Source organism: Petromyzon marinus, chromosome 12 (genome assembly GCF_048934315.1).
Source record: "Petromyzon marinus isolate PM22_M1 ecotype Great Lakes invasive population chromosome 12, UKy_Petmar_22M1.pri1.0, whole genome shotgun sequence".
Lineage (NCBI taxonomy): Eukaryota > Metazoa > Chordata > Hyperoartia > Petromyzontiformes > Petromyzontidae > Petromyzon > Petromyzon marinus.
Window position 1 is genome coordinate 7,249,581 of NC_133678.1, and position 25,285 is coordinate 7,274,865.

At 45.9% G+C, this 25,285-nt stretch overlaps 1 protein-coding gene across 5 annotated transcripts in view; it reads right to left on the reverse strand.

Moving 5' to 3' along the window:
• Positions 1–10,125: 10,125 nt before the first annotated feature.
• Positions 10,126–25,285, reverse strand: part of MTCL1 (microtubule crosslinking factor 1) — a 37,016-nt gene continuing 21,856 nt past the window's right edge. Inside the window, exons 6-16 of one of the 5 annotated variants that reach the window (XM_032952835.2) lie at positions 24,324–24,458; positions 23,843–23,968; positions 23,016–23,249; positions 22,039–22,218; positions 20,652–20,822; positions 16,903–17,136; positions 14,258–14,497; positions 13,493–13,563; positions 11,754–13,320; positions 11,451–11,506; positions 11,100–11,240 (exon numbers count right to left, since the gene is read on the reverse strand). In XM_032952835.2, coding sequence (XP_032808726.2) covers positions 11,471–11,506; positions 11,754–13,320; positions 13,493–13,563; positions 14,258–14,497; positions 16,903–17,136; positions 20,652–20,822; positions 22,039–22,218; positions 23,016–23,249; positions 23,843–23,968; positions 24,324–24,458 — 2,994 coding nt within the window. In that variant the 3' untranslated portion in view covers positions 11,100–11,240; positions 11,451–11,470. Of the gene's footprint in view, positions 11,241–11,450; positions 11,510–11,753; positions 13,321–13,492; positions 13,564–14,257; positions 14,498–16,902; positions 17,137–20,651; positions 20,823–22,038; positions 22,219–23,015; positions 23,250–23,842; positions 23,969–24,323; positions 24,459–25,285 lie in introns of all 5 variants that reach the window. The other 4 variants (XM_032952834.2, XM_032952831.2, XM_032952830.2 and 1 more) reach the window with 4 other exon arrangements.

Genomic DNA, 25,285 nt, shown 5'->3' on the forward strand with positions numbered 1-25,285 from the left:
GGAGAATTACACTCGATTTAGTTTCGCTTATATATATAAATACACGACCTAATTTAATTAAATGTACAACTTAGGAGGTGCAGCTTAGCATAATTGTGCAATGTATTCCAAATGGCTTGTGCAGTACCAACACCACAAAATATACATATTTCAATTTCATTATATTTATCTTACATGCTCCAACCTTTTCTTGTAATTATTGCACAATATATTTCAAGTTGAATCCTTTGTGTAGCATACTTGCACGGTACAGCTGCCTCTGATAACGCTAATTATACCTCTTACAATCTTTGAATGCGAATGGTTCAAAATCAACTTGACGTATTTAATTGCAGGACATTTACAAATCCAGATAAATTCAAGCGGGAACCGTAACCTATTAACCTCTCCGACGAAAATAATGCTTTAAAAGCATGCTTATGAAATTTTGTTCACAAACATATCGCACAGATGGTTAACAATATCTAGACAAACCTAAGACGGCCATGCACATATGGATGTCTGCTTTTGTCCGTGAAAATAAATGGTAAAATCCGCATAAGCTGAAACAACAACAAACAGCCTTCCATTTTGTTTGAATTGCAACTGCAGCTTCTGCAACTCTCCACACCGTTAATTAAGAGCAACGAAGACAATGAATCGCAACTCCTGAACTGTATAACATTTGCATCGGCAATGCATAGTTTCGTACAACTCAGTGGAAATATTCAGCTTTCATGTTCAAAGGAAACACAAAAGAATGGGGAGGTGGGCAGTGGCTTGGCGGTTTGCGCACTGCAACATGAACCCCAGCGACATGCGCTAGAATTCCTGGCCATGGTTAACATCAGCAGTGAGTGACATCAGAACTGGTCTAAGGTCCTCCCGTAGACCGAACCACACTCACGATGCTGGTGACCTATGGCCAAAACAGCCCACATGACTGACATGATGAACGGGAGGCCCTCATCCAGCAGTGGATTGACAAAGAGCTGTCATCTTTTTTTCAAGATACGTATACTTTTAAATGTCACAAAATGAAATAAATAAAGTATGCGTATAGCGCAGCGTTGCACATATTTCGAATGTTTTCGAAGGAAGCAAAAGCAAAAAACCCAACAACCTTAAAGCAACCCCAGAAGGGGTGCGACGTTTCATGAGTTCAATGGAGCTGCTATGGTTACACCGGACACAGACACAGAGTTTGTATGCCCATTGCTCAGCTCAGCAATTTTTTCCCCTGCAGTCTCTTTCCACAGTGTGGTTGGAGACTGGCATGCCTGGCATGGTCGGGCGGCGGAGGGGGTTCCGTGGAGAGCTGGCAGCTGCTGCTGCTCCACAATTAGTAACGGGAGACGGGGGTTCCATCCATCCCAGGGTAGTGGGGGACCATGGGGTGTTGGCGGGGATCTGGGTAGGAAGACCGATATGCTATCCCCTGGAGGTGAATAATGCTGTGGCGTTGCGCCGATCCCATGTGCTTGGCTCGTCTGAAAAAAAAGTGTTGCTGGGTATTGTGTTCACAATTAAGACGTGCTCTCTGCCTTCACAATTTCTCTAATTTCTTGCGACTTGTTTACACACAATGTTGTATTTGTTAATATCGGTGTACGTGATGTGCACGTGTATCTTAACTGTGCCGCATATATGTATTAAAAAAAACACACACTGGTATATTTAGACATTTGTATACAAACATTACGTTGGTCTTCTCAGTCGGTGAACTCACAATTTCCAGGGGAAGTCCCATGACCTCCTACCAGCAAGCCTTCGACACTGCACTTTGCCTCATACTCCACCTAGACTGGCACAAGTGGCGTGGTGACATCACTGCCACTTCGTTGCAAATATAAATTGTTGTATATATATGAGTGTGTGGAGCCTGACAATGTGATGCTGTACAGTGTGCAACTAGTATGGCAAAGGTTTACTTTGATTTTCTAACGACAGCCAAAATTCTAGGGAAGCGAACAACGTTGAAATAGTTGCATGCCTGTTGGGAAAATACTCTTGATGAACCCACATCCTGCCTCAGCCAGATCAAGAAAAGCAACGTTGGTTTGTGATTATATATTTTTATGTTCCAAAATCCCCCGGGGCAGGGCAAAAAAACAAACATAAAGGGCTGATGTTGCTTTGCATCCCCATTGAGTCGTTGATGAATGCTTTGCAATGCAAGCTCTTTGTTTCTTATTTCTGATTTCTTTTGGGAAAACAACACACACACACGCGCGGCGCGCAATGAATCGTGCATTCATCACATGATTATAAAGTGATTGTTGACCCACATGTTCAGCGGTTTGGCTCGCCATAACGGGGGTGGGGGGCAAGCAGATGGACAAGAGCACAATATGAAATATCCCCATATGAATTCGCGAGTGGAAATTATTTTCGCATGGGTACGGAGCGACACAACCATCGTTTTTTGCGCACGTATATACATCTCCGTCAAGTTACATTTTGGATAATTACAAATTGTCATCGGATACCGAGCTCTTGAAATATATAAAGGACTTGTGAAAGGCACGACACTCAAGTGAGCATTTATTGTTGTCATCCATATCTCAGGTCGCCGAGTTACAAGTTGTTCATTGCTATGTATGCACAAGTCTGGCTTGTCTGGGTCTTCTTGAGCCATCTTTGAAACTGTGTCAGCCGTGTTTATTTCAGTTGCGTGAACAAAGCGTCACGTTTAAACGTTCTTCTCGCGCCATGGAATTCGTTTTAGTTTAACGGTGTCGGTACGGGCTTCGACATTCTCACTGTGAAGGCTGTTTTCCTTATCGCTCTGTGTGTGCGTACCAGTGCTGCAAATGCGTAACGGAGATTCCTATTGGTATACTTTTTTGGGTGATGCTGTATGGTCCATTGCTGTACATGAGTCCCTGTGTGCAGCTTTTTTTTCTCCGTAATCACCGATCCCCCACGTGTACGTACTGTTTAAGCTGATTGATTTCCTTGCACATTTTACAGAGCTGCGATTGTGGTAGGCTGCACCGTGGTACGTCATGAGAACTGGACTTCCCAAAACACTGAGGTAGGTTAGGCTAAATGGTATACTTCAATTGCCTATCCAGATTCACACTTAATATTACTGTCTCCATAAGTTTTTATATATAGTCACCTCTAACAGTTCTGAGATCATTGTCAGCCATCATCTGTCCAAAATGCATCTCACTGCTACACACAAACTCATTGCTCCATCTCCGCGTAGGTCGTATTCTCTCTTTTGACCTATATGCTTAAATACTAGATCCATTGCTGGCTGAAACTTGGTCTCAGTACTGTCACTGGGGGGGTGGAGCCAGGGAGGGGTCCGTGTCTACTCGAGGTGTATCAAATGCATTCATTTATCGAATGAAATAAAATCATACACTTATACGATACATGCATTGCATTATGTGTGTATGACACAAGGAGTTTGATTCGTATGTTGTATGTGAAGGGTTTACCTCCCCCCCCCCCCCTGCAATGACGTGATCGAGCGGCAGGGCGTTTGTCGCTTGTTGCAATAGGTTTGCAGTTCGAAATCCTGCCACCGCCCCGGTTAATACTGCGGTTGTATGAATTCACCTCTGCTTCACAGTGGACATGAAAGATCCAATTATTTCATTCAAAAAAATAGTTGGCCATGTATGCAAGAGTCGTGGTCCAAATGTTCCAAATGAGGAAATAACGATTCGCAATTTATTTTTGGGTCAAATCACACACGTAAAATGTGTGTCGTGAACCCTCAACTACCCGACGACACAGCTAATGAATAAAGTTGTTACTCGAACAGTGTATTACCGATCAGCAAACACTAACGGTATGTTGGAGAGTAACCTCAGACAACATTTAACAATCGGTTTTTTAGACGTTTCGCTGATAGTTACAATGAGCGTCGGCAAGCAGTTGCCATAATTGTGGGAAGGTCCTCCAGTCTTTGGCCTTCTGAAATCGGTGGAGCGATGTCATCGGTGGCCCATCATTTGTTAATTAAGCTTACAATAAACCACGTTAGATTTGTAAATATAAACAGTATACTGTATATGCAGATACAGAACTTACATAATGGAATAAGTTAGTCATCGTTAATTTGATAGCTACGTTAGATTATAATAAATTGCGTGACATGTTATTGAGCTACACATATTGACATGGTGAGCGAATTAGTTATAGTCAATGATTTGTGATGGTATAGTTACAATTGATTTAAATTACCTGCTGTTATTTGGTAGAGTCGTACATTGCCCCCCTTCCCCCCGAGTGTGAAACTACTGCAGACTATTATCGACTGTGATAACCTTGCTCCGTAATAATGTAGTGCACACCATATGCATGTATGAGTGATTTAATTTAGAGGCCACTACATTAATCGCAATAGAAAACCGTTGCCCCAATTCGTGACAATTCATGGAATCCCAAGAGATTGTGTCGGTCCAAATGGCTTTGCGTGCGAAATATTCAATTTCCCATTGTCACTATAACCGTAGCAAACTCAAATCCACCTCTCTCTACGTCGATGAACAAAAGAAGAGAACAGTCAGTTGGACGAAGCTCTACAAATACGGTGCTGGAAGAAGATTAGCAAAACTGGTTAATTACCCCCTTTCCCCACCACCCCAAAAGAAAGCCGCCTCCAGTAACAAACAATCCAATGCAAATACGGTGCTGGTGAATTAATAAGCCACCACGCCCTGGTAATTGTAGCAACGACCAGACTGTGTTGGCTCTGGCGGTTGCTCGTGTGGTTCTTGGCCTCGATACTCTGGTCCCCCCTCCCTCCGACACAGACTTGGCCAAACAGCAGACACGCCACCACCACTACTACTACTGAACTAAATCGTTACTAAGCTCACTCTTGGCTCCCGTATGTTTTCCAGCAGCGTTTCTTATTTATTTTTCTGTCTGCGTCGCAGTAAGCATTCAATACTTCTCCACCTCCCGCCCCGAACGTGGCCACGGTGGAAATAAATCTCGTGTATGAAGTTAGCTGTTTCCTTTGTAGCTTGATTACAGTCTTGTCACCGATTTAGAATCAAAAGGAATATGTTCTGCATTGTCCTGTATGAGACACCGATATGAAGGTGTTTAACCCTGCACAAACAACGAAGTTGCTTGGTGTCAAGGCTTTGCAACACACCTCAAATGCGATCGAGAGGTGGCCATTTCAATCACCCAGCCCGGCAAACGAAACAGCAAAGAGAAGGTTTATTCATCCCCACCCAGCAGTCACAAATGAGCCCGCCGGCCAGTAAAGTGTGGGTGCTCCCAACTCTTACAAGACGTCAGCATGGATGAGTAGGTCAAACACTCTGCAGAGGAGCACTTTCTAGAGACCTTCCTTCTGCCAGCGGTGGCGTGAGCAAAGGAATTCCATGGCTGCACCTTTAGAGATATCAACACAAAGCACGCGGCGAGAGCAAGCTTGCCGAATGCAACACAGTCAATGGATGGATTGTCCAGCAACATGCGTTTACATCTGATGCCACGTACAGTACTCGCAATTGTCATCACACGCATTTTTTCAGTGGGCATAAACGCGAAGACATCGCGATATCTGGCCTATTTTATGTTATTTATTTAGACGGGGGCAGACCCGACGAAGTGTATTTACTTGCGTCTCTCGTGAAAAAAAAACGAGTGTACCGATAACTGCTCGCAACCGAACTCAAAAAAAGAGAAAACATTCCTAAAGCCCACGGATGTTTTTTTTTTGCTATCCATGGCAAGACATACAGGCGCATGCATGCCCTCATAAGGATGCTTTTCGGGGCTCTCCGCTTTGCTGCTTTGCATTGCACACGTGCTGATCTCGCCCCTCCCCTCCCCCCTCGTACTTTTTTGGCACGTGGGTTGGGAATTCCAACTTAGGATCATTCCTCTGTGGATACAAGGAAGTCAGCAGAAAAGCCAAAAACGGTGACATAATCGTACGCGCATGGCAGTGCCGTGTGTGTGTGTACAGAGCGCCGTGTGTGTCGCCCCTTATCCTCCCACGTGACGGTAGCCCTTTCACAAGGGGACCGCAGAGGGCCGCGCATTGTTTGGAAAACGTCTGTTTCCCCTCCTTTTGTTGCTGTTGTTGTTGTACAAGAAAGAACTTGCCATTGTTCTAGGAAGCTGGCCGCAAGCAGTGTTCACGGGCCCCCACATCAGGGCCTGAGCCGGTGGGCGGACTGATTTTGGACAACGGAAATGTGGGCAGCTCAGTCGCTCCGATCGTCGTCTTTCCACGAGTCGACCCCGGGCCACCCTTCAAGTTGAAATCCGCGAGAAGTCGCACGTGGTGAATAATGAGGTATCTCAAGAAGGCTATAAAGTATCACGACCCAAAATGTGCGACGCATCCTACAAATACCGTACGTGTATAGTTACCGTTAAAGGACGCAATTCTCAATCCGCAAATACGGAGACGTCGTAGCGATACACTCCACTAACTCCTGACACGGTTATCTGGCTCGACCGCCTGAATGTGAAATTGTAGTTGTTGCTGTGCACCTACATCAGCCGTACGACAGGAAGACGACATCGCTGTGAGGAATGACCGGTGGACAAGGCTGGTGGTGGAATAGAGGTCAAGAGAGAGAATGGGGCGTGAATTCGACCGACGCGGAGATGGAGCAATGAGTTTGTGTTCAGCAGCGAGATGCATTTTGGACAGATGGATGGCTGACAATGATCTCAGAGCTGTTACAGATGACTATAGATAAATAAATATCTAGACAGTAATATGAAGTGTAAGTCTGGATAGGCAACTGAAGTATACCATTTAGCCAGGCCTAAATCAGCGTTTTGGAAACTCCAGTTCTCAAGACCTCCCACGGCGCAGCCTTCGACAATTGCAGATCTGTAAAAAAACATGTGCAAGGAAATCACGCAGCTACTACAGGACGCACACGTGAGGGTTGGTAATTACGGATAAAAGAAAAAAAGCTGCACGCAGGTAGTGGAGTTTGAAACCCACTGCCCTACATCTTGCCAGAACGGTTACATCGACGCGCGGACTTGTGCTTCGTGGGTGAGCTGCCGTGCTGTGATGGTTCGCACGCGACTGAGACTTGCAATCCGGAGTTCGCCGATAAATTTCCAATTTCCATCTCCCAGTACAGCGGTTGGAATGGCGGTGCAAGTTGATCAAATTCCCCTCCCAGCACGCCCCCGTCCTCCCAGCATTACAGGCGGGTAGAAAAGTTAAGTCGATGGGCATTTTGCGTGGTGGTGGGGTGAGCTGTGGGTACGCCCACATCTTCGAACACATCTGGGCTCAACGTGGAAGCATAGGCCAAGTACTCTCAAGTATTCGCTCTCTCGTGCAGTGGTTTCTCTTGAAATTTTGTTTCAACCGAGTAGCCCTTGCAGACCCAACATGGCTTTCTGAGCAATAAATGTTACGAATAACGAGCATCGATATTTTAACTAATTGCCCATTTTGTGAGGCATCCTAGCTAGCTCGTAACCGCAAGCGAATGAAGCAAATTCGACGGACGCTCTTGCATGTATGACGCGATTTGTTCGCGCTCACTGGCTACTCGAGTAAACCGCATTGTTTGTGATCAATAAAGTTTAGAATGTTACATCGTTCTCGGTTACCATACGGACAGAAAAAGTATCGTAGTTATCTTCTTTGGTTTTTTCGGTAAAGTCACGTAGAATGAGAATAAAATAATAAATTGATAAAATAAAATAACACAATAAAATTCTCACGACGTTTCGGCCACAACACAAGCGGCCTTCATCACAACACAAGCGGCCTTCATCACCTGATGAAGGCCGCTTGTGTTGTGGCCGAAACGTCGTGAGAATTTTATTGTGTTATTTTATTTTATCAATTTATTATTTTATTCTCATTCTACGTGACTTTACCGAAAGAACCAAAGAAGATGAATCCTTGCAGTCACGAAAGCTTTAAATCGAAATATCGTAGTTATTTTATATTAGCAGATTCACACGTGATTATTCTCGGTTACCATACGGACAGAAAAAGTATCGTAGTTATTTTATATTAGCAGATTCACACGTGATTATTCACCAATGACCCTCATGTATGATATAATTTCACATGTATAATCAGATGCCCCTCGTTTGAGAGCCATTGCTCTGTAGGAGGCCCTTCACACCAGCAGCGGTGCAAGTGAGCAGTTAGGGCTGCGCCTTAACCTTTTAACCCCTCGAAAGTTAATCGTTTATTCACCCCAGGGATAGTAAATTATTTACTAACAAAATGCGGAGAGATTCATTGAGTAGATGGAGAATCTCAAGCGTTATGCACCCTTTCTCATCCCGAATTAGTTTGCAATTGTAACAACAGTTGGGAAAAAAATACCAGTGGCAACATTTCTCTCACGCAAATATTTGCAACGATTGAGTTCGCGTATTCACTCCACAATCCATGGTATGCATCATATACATTGGCACTGTTGAACTGAGAAGCCTTGTCAATTGAACAAAACAAATGTAAACGATCCTATGAATGAGCCTTCTTCAGAGATTAGCTGCATTCGCACTTGTCAACAGTGCCTTGGAAAATGTATTTTCTTTTTCATAGTTGCATGCAGCATCGACAGTCTAAAATTAGGCGTGTTATCTCGAATAACCAATATTATGCCACTGTCAAAAATCATGTCATTTTAAGGACTAAGTCGTGCACCTGCCGTTATAAAAACCGTGTGTATAGCGGTCTGCGAGAACTCATCTCCCGCAACACAAAACTGCTTTGATGCCTCATGTTTATATTGAGTTTATTCTGAATATTCCCCCCCCCCTCCTCACTAAATATTAACGTGTTTTAGTTTTACCAAGGAAGGTCAACGTGGGCAGACTTCATCAGCACTTTATTTGTTCACCAAATACAGTGCTTAAACTCAAATGCAAAAAAACATTGCAAGTTATTGTTACTTAAGGCATATATTATCACACACACACACACCTAAAAACCAGCTTTGAATATGTAAAAAAAAGCGACCGTTTCTTTTACATTTATTGAAAAATAATTAATTGGAACTAATATAAAGGCATCACTACAGTAGTCTGACAACATAAATAATTACAAGTACAATAAAAACATTACAAAGCTAAAAATACTTTTTTTTTATACAAGTGTAGGCATTTGTCCACTTTTCAAAACATCAATAATATAAATTAACTGGTTACAGGGCTATCACGGAACCTTAAACTTCACATTTACTGACACCAAATCATTTGTGCTAACTACAAGCACTAAGGTGCTAACTTCATTAGCATGCACGAAACACCACTTCGGCCCAAACGCCAAACACGTATCGTCATTACATGTGACGAGCGTTCTTCCGCGCACAGCGATGACTTGAAGAACAGCACGCATTATATCACAACAGATGTCGTCCCGTCACAGTTGAACATAAAGCTGTCATCGGCGTTCTGTTGTTGTCTCCTAACCCAACATTAAAGTAGCACATCAAAGTGGCAGTTGTGTGGAATAAATAAAAAAAACATCCACAATATATTTTAACAGTATCAATAAGACCACTAATAAAAGAAGATACCCTGCCGATTTGGTGGTTTTTGCCCAACGAGCGAGAAGATTTATGCGATTTGAGAAACTTAAATCGCGGGTGAAATTTAAAGAATAATTACGTGCGGGCTACGGTTTGTCACTTAGGGGCCGTCCATAAATGACGTCACGCGATTTTGGACGATTCTTGACCCCCCCCCTCGTCACACGGCGTCACAAAAAGTCAGATCCCCCCTCAAATATGACGTCACAAAGCTCTGCCCCCCCCCCCAAAAAAAACATATTTCCATTTTGAAAATAAAACATGCTTCAAATGGCTTTAAACTATTGTCATTGTAGTGCGTATTTAATGTGGCGCTGCACCTTGATGTTGTAGGAGTGTTTTTATAACAATTAGTGTTATAGCAATTCTATATTTATTTCAAGTTGCGCATTTTGATGTGACGTCACATTTCTCAAACCCCCCCCCCCCCCCTTGTCACACATCGTCACAAATGTCTGACCCCCCCCCCCCCCCCGGTGCGTGACGTCATTATGGACGGCCCCTTATTACAAATTTCGTGATTTCGTTTTGGACTTTTATAACCAAAACTCAAAACGTAACTAACAAATGAGTGGATTGTGCTAACAGAGGTACAAACAGCCGATTTAGAATGAATAATAATTACGTGTTTAAATTAATATTTCTCCGTTTAAGTTTACATGCATAATTTAAATGTTTCATCAAATTTCGCAAATAAATGATATGGCTGCATTTCAATATGCTAGATACGAATTCCTGTGTCTGAGAAAAAGCAAGAAAGAACTTGCATACGAACTTGAAAATTGGCACTAATCTTTTTATTTCCCTAACATTAATTGTTGCTATTAAAATTCTCATACGCGTTTTCACCTAAGCTGTGGGATCATTGCCATCTTCAGAATTCTCTGCTTCAAGTTGACCCCGTTCCGATTCTGCATCAGAATCATTTTCTTTTTCCTCCAGCTCCTCCACTTTGTCCAGGTCCCCGGTGTCATCCGCATCGTTTGCAAGATCATTGCCACCATCTGGCTCACATATTTCCGTGTCCCCAATCGGAGACTCGTCGTTGGCCACATCTGTATTAAATTCGACTTCTTCTGCAGGGTCATCGAATGTTTGTTCATCGTCTGGCATTGAGGCAATGCATTCTGCATCATCTGGTGCTGGATTCTCTGCTTTGTCGTGAGCTATCAGCTCATTATTGCTCTCCTGTTTGTCTGCTGAGCTGTAATCATCATCATCATCAGAATGGGTATTTTTGTCTAGATAGACATTGATCGAGATTCCACTTGGATCCTCCTCCTCCTCTTCATCATCATCAGATAAATCTCTGAAATCTTTGTCTTCACCACCCAGATTATCATCAACGTCCGGCGTGTCCTCTTGGTCATTCTCTAACGTCATATTCGTTGATGTTTCTTCAGTACCACGGGTGGCAGCCTCATTTTCTGTTGCTTCCGATGCGCCGTTCTCGGTGCCTTCTGGATGTTCCGACTCGGCTGCTGTTTCCCCAGTTTCTTGCGGACGGGACTGCGAGCAACGCCCACCGCCCTCCAGTTCACCTTGAATGTCTGCGTGTTCTCCTTCCTGTTTTCCACCTGCATCAGCTGAAGGTTTCATACACGAAGCGTTTGCCGGACCGGACTTGGGTTTCTTGCTCGATGCCACGGGGGACGGGGAGGATGAATCTCGCGGCAGCCACCGGGGTTGGAATGCCCGGGTTGTGGATTTTTGAGAACGCCGAGCAGCTGCAGACTCGCGGGACTGTTGCACATAAAAAAAAACGCAGGGAGAATAAAAAACACAACAGTCACAATAACAGTCGCATAAATTAATGCTTTGACCGCATTGGGTACTTTGTTGGGAGGTTCAGAAAATGAGTGAACGAAGAGAATTGAAAGCGATTCAAGAATTGCAATTGGAAAAGTGCAAACATCAAATAGGACATTGTTTCATCGAGAAAAGCAGACTTACAGCAGTCTAAAGTTGGCATGCTAGGAGCTCCAAGGGGCTGTTAATACAACAGGGTGCTTCTGGATACATGTCCAGCAAGATGTGGTAAAAGAGCAGAAATTAGTGTTAGTAAGTAAAGATGTTAAAACAGGTAGTTTGAGTAAGTAAACTGCATGCAGCCTTCACAAACCACAGCACAATTCACTGAGAAAAACAGCTTCCGTAACCGTCATGTTAAACAAAACATTGTAAATAACGCATGGCCGAAGGAGGCAAAAATGATGGTGCTATGCTAGGATCGGAGAAAAGCAGAGTATTCATTACCGACGGCGATTCGGGAGTATTCCCCGTAGGTTTGTCTGTGTTGTTCTCTCCTGCATCGTCTTGGTCGCATGATTTCGCTGCTGCAGGCTCACTGCTCGACTGACCAAGGGCTTCTCTCCCTCTCGGAGGGGCAGTCACCGGCACCTCTTTCTTCGGAGACCCAAAACAGCTTTTGACAGCCGCAGCACAGATCCTCTGTTCGCGATTGGAGTTAGGACTCAGTGACCTGTCTCGAGCATTTTTCAGGATCTCTTGGATGAGCCCGTAGTTTGACCGCGACATGTCGACCGATCGCGACCGCACTGGCTCCTTCCCGCCGGGCTTTGGCCCTGCCTTGCCGGGCACCTCCGTGGAGTGATCGATAAACGTGAAGAGGCTCGAGAGGCCGTGATTGGAGGTGGTGTGCACGGGGCTGTCCCGCGTGGTCGTGGAGCGAGCCCAGGCCGACTCGCTCTGCCCTTTCAGCGAGTCGAGCCGCGACAGCGGCGAGTCTCGGCCGTAGCGAGCCTGCTCGGCACGGCTCGCGGGGGCCTTCCGCGGAAATCTCGGCGAGCTGAACTTCGAGCAGCAGTTGCGCTCAAAGCGGGCGTCCATCTTGTCGAGCGGCGACGCCGCCGCCGCCGCCGCCGCCGCAGCCGCCGCCGCGGAGCCTTTGCCGCGCGCGCCGAGGGACGAGCGCGGCGAGCCGAGGACGGCCTGCGAGGTGGCGCGCTGCAGCACGGCCGCCCGGTGGGACGACAGGCCCCGCACGTACTCGGTCTGCGCGCACACGTTCACCATGGTGCGCACGGTCTGCGTGCCGGTGGTGGAAGCGGAGGCCGTCTGGCTGGCGGTGTCCCGCGTTGGACGGCCGCCGCCGCCGCCGCCGCCGCCGTCGTCTTCGTCGTCGTCGTCGTCCCCGCCGCCCCCGTGCGCGCCCGTCCGCGTGCCGAACGCCGCCTCCTTCATGTCGTCGCTCATGTTGCGCGACGCCTCCGTTTCGGCCGCCGAGGACGTCTGTATGTCCGACGCGATGCCGCTCTCGGAGGAGTCGCTCCGACGGCCGAGAAGCTCGGACGACCAGCGCGAGTCGGCCGCTCGCCTCCTGTGCGGGGACAGGAACGAATACCCGCCGTCGCCGGCGTTGCCTTCCGGCTGCGCCGCGTCGGATCCCCTGGGCGACCGACGCCCGTAGTACCCCTCCCCGTCTCTCTCGGCTTCTTCTGTGCCGAAGCCCATGATCTGCTGAGCCTGGAGCTCCGCGTCTGCGAGGACGCCGCCGCTCACGTCGTCGCCGGTGGTGAGGTACCAGGAGGAGTGCCCTTCACTCTCGGCGGGGCCATCCTGCAGCAAAGCCTGCTCGCTCTCCCGCCCGTCGCTCGACCAGCGGTCGTGGGTGGCGTCGTTGACCCTCCGCCTGGCTGCAAACTCTTCGATGTATTTCAGGTCGTCTGGCGAGAGTGGGTGCGAGACCCCATCGATCTTAATGAACAGCGGATCGCTGTTGGTCGGGGAGCTCTTTTCCGGAAGGTATGGCACATTGTCCATTTGGGCATCGAAGTCATTGATGGAGGAACTTGACCTTGCCCTAGAAAGACACGAGCGAGTCTTTAATTAAAGTCACATCAATTAGTCCACAACAATTTTTGCTTCTCATTGTATATCGGTATTCATGAATCTGAATTTCATGTTATACTTTAAATATGTACAGCAGCATTTTAATGAAAATTATTCGCTGCTGTTTGATCCGTCCAACACACCTGCGTAAACCTGTTTTACCATCAGTGTCTTCTCCCGGCTCCTCGCTGTTTGTTCTACGGAATAGTTTCACCTGAATGTGGAAAAGAGCAAGAAAGCACAACAACACTCATGTATATTGTGAATACATTCGATTTTATTGCAAGTGAAATGTTCAGCGGTGCAGAACGGAAAGTCACAATTGGTTATTTTAAATGGTACAAGCAAACAAATCAATGTTGGTTGAGTTTGGAGTGGTGGTGCACTGTGCTATATGAAGCCAGTGACCTGAGTTCAACTTCCTGCCATGGCTAATATCAGTGGCGAGTGCTGTGCCAACCGGTCCTGGGCCCCAACATTACTTCGCACTGACCAGTGTGGTCAAGTATGGTTAAATAACCACATGATTTGACATAGCGTGGGGAGGCCTTCATCCATCAGTGGATTGACAAGAGCTGAAAATAATCAATTGTGTATTTTTTTGTTCAAAAAAGGAAAACTTACAATTTACAACTTTATTTGATTTATTATTGCCCACAATGTCTCAGTTCAACAATATGAGCTTAATTAAGAGCTTAATTACAGTCATAATTTCACTTTCATTATGAAACTCTGTCATTATTCATTTTACATTATGCCCACAGCAGGTGTGGGCAGTGCATTTAATGTGTTTTTAATGGAAAACAATATTTAATTAGAGTGGATAAATGCCACCTTCTAATGTGCAACGCCTGGGCAAGCTATGTTTGCTCATTACAGTGGGATTGAGCTATTCTGCATTGTGTTACCTCATTCTGTCCCAGCATTGGGGCCTTGTGTAGTGCCTCCCGGTTTGGCGAGTCCAGGCTGAGTGCGTCCAGAACCAGGGATTCGAATGCACGTGGCCGAATGTCCTTCAGCATTTGGGAGTCAGGGCCACAGCGCAGGATGGAGATGATCTTTCCTTGCTCGCTTCGGAGGCCCGATGAAACTCCGGGAAGGTGCTGAGCCAGCCCACTGGCTGCATGCGATGGCTTCTCTTTCTGTAGCTAAGGGATTGAAACACAATTATCAATGCTACTTACCACCAGAGACGTCAAGGTCAAGAGATCATCGTGTGCCAATGAGGTTCGTAGCACCACACCTTTGGCCAGCATTTCCTTCCACTGTATTGTGTAGCTATTGTAAACTTGACAGCTGGCCTTCAAGGTCTGCTCTTAGTGTATCACATGATCTGGCTACAGATCTTCCTCTTGGTCATCTTGTCTCTGGGCCTCTCACACCAATGCCTGTCTTAGTAACCAGCCCTCCTTCATCCTACACTCATCCCCACCCATCATGTACTATTAGATATAATCAATTTATAAAAAAAAAGTGTGTAAAATATACCATAGGGCCCATTTTGGTGATGTTCATCATAACTAAGCACGTTTGAAATATAAACTATATTACGTGTCGACTTGTAATCCATACAGGTTTACATGTATATAGTAATTATTCTAAAGACAATTGATAATTCGCACACGTTTCGCGAATCAGATGTGAATGTTCGATCAAGAACTCGGAGGCGCAGAGTCAGAGCTGAACGTTTTTCGTACGGAAGCCTGAACAGGTGAGAGCCTGAACAGGTGAGAGCCTGAACAGGTGGGAGCCTGAACAGGTGAGAGCCTGAACAGGTGAGAGCCTGAACAGGTGAGAGCCTGAACAGGTGAGAGCCTGAACAGGTGAGAGCTCAAGGGTCTCACTTGTTTAGGTGGATACTAATTGGATGCGGAAAATATTCAGTGTTGTTTCAGTATGCCCTAAATGGAACTGTAAAAATGTTCGAAGTTGTTCATGCTATTCGGATTTGAAAGTGTTTGTATAATTCCACCACTACCCTACCACTGCGGGATTGCCGTGTTTCTGTGGATGAATGGCGTTGTGGCTAGAGGGCATTCGATTTCACACTCCCAATTTATGTACGGTTGCAATGACTGTATCCTGTTACCATCGGCCGAGGTGGCTTAGTAAATGAGCAAAGTCTGCGCAATCACAGGACACTCATCAACAGTGGGAAAAATACAGCAGAACAAAATCGCTAATTACGTAAACATTAAAGGATTAAGCTATGAAGCAATAGTTCTTGCTTTCCGTTGGTCTCACCAATCTGCAGCCTATTCATTGATAGAGGTGCATTTTCTCATTGCTGAAGAACAATAAATCAATGTTTGGCATTTTACTTTTTTTCTCCTTTGCGAGTCGACCACAGGAGCTCAACAGCAGCTGCGAACACGATCTACACCCCTCCCCCATCGCTTGCGAGCTCCACCACCACCCACCCCCTCCACTGCAGCCATCAGCCAGACCAAGGGTTGCCGCGATATCATTTTTCACGATACGCTGTGACATATACGTTTTCAAAATATAACGATTATCGAAAAATCGTATCTTGCCGTTTCTTTGTAACTGTTCTTATAATATTGTTTTGAGCAATATTATTAATTAATAAGTATTCATATTGCAAGCTATGCTTGCAATATGAATACTTATTAATTGCATTATTAAATTACGGTACCGTGAAAGACTGCCATGCATCTTCGAATCATTGTCAACGTACATATAGTAAGTATTTTAATATGCGTGTGCTGTGCGTTACAAAATAATTAATTGAACAAATAAACTAAGGGAAATGTTTTGTTGGTTGCAGAGATTTGTGGCTCATGATCCATAGCCGCCCTGGTTAACACCGCGGTAATAGCAACCATAGATACACGCCGTCTGCTTCACCGTGGACATTTCGGATCCTATTTGGAGAAGAGCAGGCCACGTGTGCCAGTGTAATGGTCCCAATTCGCCAAGATTAAAGAACTGCCCAGAAACTACTTCATCGGGAGAACGCTTTCAAATGCGCTTCTGCGGCCGTCTGGAATGCTCTAACTTCCAATATTGAGCAGCCACTGGAGCTACGCACTTTTAAATCTAGATCGAAAACTAATTTCTTAAGAACTGCTTTTTGTGTTTAGTTTGTTGTCCTTCGATTAACACGGTTGGCTATATGTGAAAAAAGTCCAAAATACATACATACGTAGATAACACAAATAATGATATTCCGAGATCAGGATACATACAAATACTTCACCACGATGGTCAGTGCGGGTTTGTCAAGGTGGTGGCAGGGTTAGGGGAGCAATGTTTTTTTTCCTGCAGCGCTGCACTCTACTGCACACAACGCCCACTCCACCAGTCTTGTATGCATGGTGCTCACCCGTCCGAGTGCTACACACACAGCGATAAACCTACCACTAGCCTACGGCCACGAAACACGGCACCTTTGCGAGAGCCTCTCGCGCTGTAAGACTTGGCGAGGAACACACCGAATGTACCAACTAAACGGTTGTGGTTAAACATTGCACGGGCGGCTGGGGCGCGCGGCTGGGGCGGCTGGGGCGGGCGGGCGGGCGGGCGGGCTGACCTGGTGGACCTTGTGCCGCATGAGGCGGAGCTGCTGCTCCCAATCCTTGCGCTCGTGGTCGAAGCGCTGCAGCAGCTCCGTGCGCTCACGGCCCCAGCCGCGCTCGCCGGCGTGAAGCTGGCGCCGCAGCTCCATCGTGCGGCCGTGCATGTCGGCCAGCAGCGCCTTCTGCTGCTCCGCCAGCTGCTCCGGCAGCGGAGGCTCCTCGCCCGACGACGAGATGTCTGCCTGCAGCTGCGCCCGGGGCAGGCGACCGGACGCGTCCCGTGCAAAGGTTATCGCTTAGGATGGCCGGTGCCCAGCGCGAGCAAGCAAGCAAGCAGACGCATCGCAAGTTAGGTTATTAGTTTGGCTCCGGCTGGCCAATGGGTTTCAGTAGAGGATTGATGTTATACTACCGCAGAGCACTGGAATGGTTGAGATGAGGTGCGACGTAAGGTGCTTTGAATCGCTGAGGCAATTGATATTTTAAATCCAGATTTTTGGCAACTAGTCATTTATTTTTTTGTATAAATATGCTTTCTCCATTTCAAAGTTTTACAACTCCACTCGTGATATGGGCATCATGTCATTCGATCAGAACTCTTGCAGAGCACTGCATACCCCATGTGCTGGAGAACACACGTGGTTTGCAGCACATAGCACTGCTCATAGCGTGTGCACCAAGTAATATCACAACTAATGAGGTCTCGTCAAGGTACATCCACATTATGGGCTGCACCCTCTGCTAATGAGAAACATTTCCATAACATAGCAGTGCAACCGTTTTGTTTAATTCTCCGAGGCGGCAAGTCAGCCAAAATAAGTGAAAAGACAAATTGTGCGTGACGTGCGTGTGCGTGTGTCGGTTCCTTTGCTGTTCAGTTATTGGTGAACCGCGTTGAGACAATCGGCTTGATGAATTACGGAACCCGGTTGAATCATGAGTGGATGCCCAAAATTCAAACTCAGTATCACAGCGGTGATGTCTCAGTGCTTTGAGCCCTGAGCCACCCGGATTTTGGCTGCTGGCCATTGAACAAAGACGCCCACTGCGTCGCGCGCTTTCAGATGCGCTTCTGCGGCCGTCTGGAACGCTCTTCCTTCCGATATTAGGAGAGCCACTGAAGCGATGCACTTTTAAGTTTAGATTAAAAACGAATTTCTTGATAACTTTTTGTGTGTGTATAGTTTGTTGTCCTTCCCCAGCACCTCCAATTCAGATGGTTGGCTGCGTAAGGTGCAAAAGAAGTTCAATGCACATACAAGAAAACAACAGTTTTAATTCATGAGATTCCAGGCCATTGTCCTGTTCGTTAGTATGCTTTTGAGCACACATAACACTTGTTCTGATTGCGAAACACAAATCTCACATACTTGATACTCGTCACCGGCTTTACGGCACGTAGGGGGTCTCTTTTAAAACGCCTCTCAGATTGGTTCAAATTTTCATTAACGTGCTTGGGGTTTTTTTTTGGCCACAAAAAGTGAGAGACACAACAGATGTGGTGAGTTTGATGCTGTCCAGCTAGAGGTCGGGATGTCACTGCTGTGATCCCTATCTCGACAACATCTGTCTCCACCTCCTCATCCCCTAGCTCCTTTACTGTTCCCATCACATGACTGACATCTCATTCTGTTTTTCTTCATTATTTAAAAAAAATGTTTTAGTCGTTTCCCATTTGTTTGGCTTTTAGTTAGAATGGTCCCCCCTTACTTTACTCGTGCTGGATTTTTTTTACTTTACTTTACTTTAAAAGTTGTTTACTGAATAATGTGGCACATTTTTGGCAGGGTCCAATGAAAGTAACATTTTTAATCCACATTTTACGTCAATTCCAGGTTTAATCATTCACACCCCTACTGCAGTGATTCAACGCATTGTCATAATTCAGGGTGACAATTTGATTTGAGGATATATCATTGTTTTGTTTTTACATTGTGGCTATTCTAGCCGCCTCTATGTATGTATGCTGAACTTCTTTTGCACCGTAATGTAGCCAAACGTGCAAATCGGATGTGCAGGGGAGGGACACCAAACTAAACAGTGGCTGCTGGGGCCACACAGACGCATTACATACAGCATAAATGGATCGAGAAATGTTGATTCTTACACATGCAATTTGATGTGTAGTGTGAGGTTCAGAAATTATATTTGTGAGTCAATATGTCATTTTGCATTGTACAAATGGATCATCAGTGGTGTGTGTATATATATTGGCAGACAGCACGGTTTCCTGCAGTTTGGGTAAAGCATACCTTTCTAACGGACTTCATACTGTAGAAGCATTCCACAAATCCTGCCACTGCAGCCGTTCTGTGACCAATCGAGCAATCACTCCTGGTGGTTCGCACATCTGCGGCAGGGGATGCGTGTACAGTGCCCACTCTCGGGTCTTTTTTTTTAAGTCCTTTGTGCAGCTGTGGAGCTTATTTTAAAGTCGGCACCGATAATTTGATAACGCATCCAAACTATTACTGGGAATGCAATCGAATTGCCGTATATTTCATCACCGCTCATGAGCATATGAGGAGTTTATCCACTTAGAAAGGGTTTTTTGTTTGTTTAATTTAATAAAAATGTAACTGCAATATATTATGTGTAATGCTAATACTGAAAGCCCTGCGGATGAATAATTCTGAATTCGCTTGAAAAGATATGCATCATATACTGTATATATACAAATGTATAAAGTAATCAGATAAAGAGATCAGAATTCCTATCATTTATATTGCAACGCGACCTTTATAATACTTATCCTGATATAGCAGCAAAAAATGGAGCAGATAAACTAATTTAATGACGTTTGCCCTGAAATGTTCGGCCAAATTCTACCAAGTGAAAAAACTAATAAAATAACGCCTAATATTTTCCATGTAATATTTTCGTGAAAGACTTGAAATCATATTGCATGCATGCCAACATCATTCCAAATGAAAACCAATACGAATCACAATACTTATGTAATGTGGCAATTAGTTATTCTTGTCATGTATTAATTATATAATTGTAATGTGCCAACATTGCATTTGGCAGCACGTAGCAAAGGCAATCGGGCTATACCACAATGTGAAATTGTTTAAGTAACAGACCCCACCCTTTATTGTGTGTCCCGAGTGATGTGTTGTGTGTTGGGTCCGGTGAATATGTAACGATACCATGAGAGGGGGAGAACGGCATGCAAACGCATCGTCTTTGGGGTCGGCAGTCGGCAAACCAAAATAAAAGGGAAGGCGACATTTTTTTTTCAAATTCGGTACAAAAACAAATATTCCAAGAGCCCCAATGCATGTGCTTGCGTACACACGCACGCGGACATCACGTCACAAAGCAGCCGCAATGCATGTGCTTGAGTACACACGCACGTGCACATCACGTCACAACGCAGCCGCAATGCATGTGCTTGCGTACACACGCACGTGCACATCACGTCACAACGCAGCCCCAATGCATGTGCTTGAGTACACACGCACGCGCACATCACGTCACAACGCAGCCCCAATGCATGTGCTTGCGTACACACGCACGCGCACATTACGTCACAACGCAGCCCGTAAAGAGCCACACGCGGCTCCGGAGCCGCAGGATGCCGACCCCACCCCTGTCTTGGGTGGCGTATTTATTATTTATTACGCCACCACTGCCGAGAGCCAGATCTTTTCACCGTCCCGTGAAGACGTACCGATTTCCTCGGACTGCCACGCCGATTTAACAGGACAAACCAAGAGAGGTTTTAGCCAAAAGCCGAGCCTGGTGTAGAGTCGGGCACCTGAGACAGGACGAATTTGAACTGCGCGCGCTCCATCTCCCAGGTGGCCTTCTCGGTGGCGAACTCTCGCTGCAGCTCGGAGCGGCTGCGCTCCTCCTCGCGGAACTCCGACTGCAGGTCCTCGAGCACCGAGCGCAGCTCCAGGAGCACACGGCGGCTCTCCCGGCCCTGCTTGAACGACCACGTCACGAGAAACAGGAGCCGTCGGGCAGAGCTACGCGGGCAGGGCTGCCCAGGGGATTCTGGATGCCTGGGGGCAGAATTCGACTGGGGCCCCCCCTTTCTCACCTCGCCCCACCGCCTTATTTCGTCAGTAGCAAAAGACGCAGGCCCCGTTGTGTGGGGCCCCTTATGTGGATGGCCCGTTTTGTAACCCCCCCTCCCTCCATCCACCACCCCCCCCCCCTCTTCCCCTCTGGGTACCGCTGACAACAGGTACCCAGGATCATAGCACTTCCGAATAGCTAGGTACGGTGGGAAAGACATTCAACATACATATATACATAGGCTTTCCACTAGGATTGCCACCGGTCCTCGTTTTTTTCCTTTTTCCCATGATCATACTTTCATTTGCGGAAGCTGACATGGGAAAAATGCAAGTCTTCTCATCACACTGAAAGTGCAGTTTTTATTTCTCTCTCAGTGATGCAATAATAATAATACTAACACAACTCACAACAATGTATTTACATGTAATTATCTCCTTATCTGGTATTGAAATATTCTTCTTCTGATATTTACTTGTGTTTTGTACCTCAGATGGCAACCCTGCCTGTCCATCTCGCTTTTCTTAACACGTTAAAAGAGTCTAGAAACGTACGTGTATGGATAAACTGGCGTTTCACTTAAGAGGTGGGGATGATACTGTGAGAGTAGACCTTGAAGTTACGGTGCCAACTAAGAGATCTGGCTGAAGGATGTAATTGACAGCAAGGTGTGGCGGTGTCATCAACGGCATTGGCTATGATGACCTAGTGACTTTGGCGCTAATTAAAAAACGCATGGGGCATTTGCGTTTAACATCTAGCACGTAGGTGCATGTGCACACTGCTTTATATAAAAATGCGTGCAATATGTGAATATTACACAACGAAAAATACACAGCAATCGTCATTATGAATGTAACAGGTTATGTTACAAACAGTTTACAATTATGATTTATTTATATTTCTAATTGTGTAGGCATCATTATCCTCGTGTTGCTATCTGTGGTATGAGCAATAATTTAGTTTTTTGTCGTTTACAATTTTCCAATTAATCTTAAGTGTCATGCTTGGCGAAAGGTTTTGTCCCGAGTGGCTCACGAGTGATCACTTTGACGGACGCTTGACATTCCCACATTCACATGGGAAATGCGTCCAGTGAATTTAAAAGCCACTGCACCGACCTGTTCCCATTTGCCCAGACATTCCATGGCGGTGAGGCTGTCTCTCTTCTCAGCCAAGCCTTCCAGCAAGGAGTGCACTCCGCTGTCCTCTGTGCTCTCTGATGTGTTTGATGCCTCTGACAGGTCCTCCAGAAGATCCTTCTCGACCAGAACCAGACTGAGATCTGCAGCTCCATCCAGCTGCAGCACACACATACAATCACACAATGGGATGGACCCGTGTTTCAACCCGCACTGCATGCTGTGTTTTGACAACCACTGGAAACCAGGCGTCGCTGGCCCCAGGAATGGCCTAGAAACAGCAATAGGACCCTGGCCCGGGTCCCCAATAGGCTTGCAACCGTCTTACTTTTCCCAGGATTGTCATCTTCTTTTTGAGGTAGCTGTCCAGGGAAGTCTGCGAGTCTTCCCAGGTTACTGAAAGTCCCCGTATTTGCAAGTTACGTGATAAAACACCAACAAAAACGGTGGATTTACATGCAGTCCCTTTCTTCTTTCAGCATTGTGAAATATAATTCTTCCAATGCAATGTACAGGTTTATTTGTACTTCAGGGAAGGCCACCCTTGTCGCCACACTCGATGAGCAATCTGGCTTCATGGGCACGGCAAAAACAATGCCGGAGTAAAAACAAATGTGAAGCAGGGGACAAAAGAGGGTCCCCGTAAAGAAACAAATAACTCAAACTAATTTTTAACAATTTGTATTTTACCAGGTAAGGCGCACCGAGCAATAGATATTTTTCAGAAGTGACCTGCCAAAAATGATAGCCCAAAAAAAAAAGTGGCATATCACGTGGAAGATTATAACGGCCAAATACTCTCAACGCACGTTTCTAAATGTAGAGGGAAAAAACAGGAGGACCCGGAGAAAAATCCACGCGGCCACGGGGAGAACACGCAAACTACAAATATACAAGCGACCTCCTGTAAACCGGGCGAGGTAGTTAACGTCTCGCCACCGCGGCCGTAAACTCACGTCGAGGAAGGCCTCGTCCCCGAGCCCCAGGTCCTTGCGGCCCTGCCTCCAGTGCCGCACGACGGCCCGCAGCCGAGCGCACACGAGTGCCAGGCCCTGGCGGAGGCAGCGCACCTCCTGCACAAGCGATCCGCGAGCCCTCGCCAGTTCGCGGCGCTCCAGCTTCTGCTGCAGCCGCACGCTCTGCAGCTCAAAGTCCCGCCGGAGCGCCAGCTTCCGTTGCTCTGCCTTGAGCTTTCGTACAAGATTCGGGAAAGAAGGGCAGCCGTGTCAGGTGGCACTGCGTTGCGATTGCACGAACAACTGTGTCCATGACGGAGATGAGGTTTAGACGTTTGTCATCACTGTTTGATTTCTCCCATACCGCCTTTGAAATGGAAGCCTTCGGGATCCTTTAAATGTCTCATAAAGAGCACGCAATGAACAAGGAAGTCTTGGAAAAATCTAACGGGCTAAAAAAATCAAGGCGACTAAGTCACGTCAAAAAATAGGAAACACTCATGTTTTAAACACATAACCAGGATGAATGGTGACTGGCTGCAAATGACGGTGATGAAGAACACACTGGGCGGTGTTAGGGAGCGAGGAAGCCCGTGATCTGCCTGGACATCAAACATCAAACAAGGGATGGGATAGAAGAAGCTGTCTCAGTTGAAAGACGGAGTGACGGACAGAGAGAGGGCGGAGAGACCACTGCAATGAGACATCAATTGAAGGAAACAGTCATGCCCCAATGGGCCCAAGGCCAGGGGACTAGAAGAATATGGGGCTCATGCATTATCCCCGGCATTTGTTGGCCCTGGTGTTCAAGTGGCAGGTGTACTCACCAGGGAGATCTGCTTCTCCAGGTGTTGGTTTTCCTCTCTCCGATACTGTCGCTCTTGCTCCAACTGCACCTGAAGTTGCTGAATGGTCATGTTGGCTTCTGAGAGGACTTCCTGCGACTCTCGTAGCTAATGGTGTAGATATACAACGTCCGGTTATTTTGGACATTTGTAGAGAATATTAAAATTGCACGTTCAGACGTTCAGCTCCAGCCTTTGTGAGCGGGCATTTATATTAGTATGTTAAGGGTTGAGGCTGCGTTTGTGAAAATTATTTGAACGAACAACACTTTTGCAAAATACAAATACTGCATAGACAGAATTACATTTGTAGATTAGCAGTGATTGGTGTCATAAAAGCAAAGGTATAAAATTACACCACGTGAGATAGAAAACAGCAAGAGACAACTGAAATATAAGTGAGAGTGATAAAGTTACAAATTAAGCTTGATTTGAATCATGTTAATAGTATTAGTCTACTAACCTCAGATTCCACAGAATCTGTTTTTCCATACATTCGTTCATGCAATGCTCCGGAAGAGGTTTTGTCTGCAGGTGTTAGGTTGCAAGCCTTGTCAACTGAATGTTCATCCCAAGACGCCTGATCCTCCAGCTCAGACTTTTATATACAGTTTATAGAAGACAGACGTCCACACACGACACACACACACAAACATACACGCACGACACGCGCAAAGACACAACGCACGCAAGAACAAAAATGACAAGAGAGGAAAAATTTGACCTTTTAACGTAAAAAAATGAAACGATAGAAAATAATCTTCGTAAATAAAAACGAACACGTAGCGGAGTAATTGAATCACAGGACGATGAAGAGGAAAAAAATAAAAGCCAACTTAAAGATGAAGGCATAGGACATGGAAGAAAACAACAGGAGAGCGAGGACTAAAAAAATGATTGGCTGCAAAATCTGCATTGCGATGACAGGCGACAGAGAAGAGTGGTGAGAAGGGAAGGGGACGGGGGAGTGCAACAATTCATGGTTATGCGCACATGCAGAAGCAGAAACATAAGTGAATAGCAACAGCAGCATCATGCCAGAGTGTGCTGATCTTTGGTTTTTAGATAGAGCATCAAACTGTGTTTGGCATGTGAGCATGCGTTTTTCAGCAGGCACTGTATGACTTTTTTTCTGTATAGTATTACTATTATCAGGCTTAACATTGCTGTAACATGCCAATCACATGTATTAGTCCTTATGGCACTGTGCAGCACCCGATGGTATAAAACGAACATGTTAAAGCAATCGTAAGCCCCACGGATGACAATGCAAGTGGATTAAAGGCACAATGGACATTTCATTTTAATATGCAATGTTGCAGTATCTTTAAAATGCGTTTGTTATTGAACACGTAAGTGGCATTAAGATCCTAGTTTTCTGTGTCTCTATCTGCTTAGAAGACACTGCAGCTGCATAACCTCCTT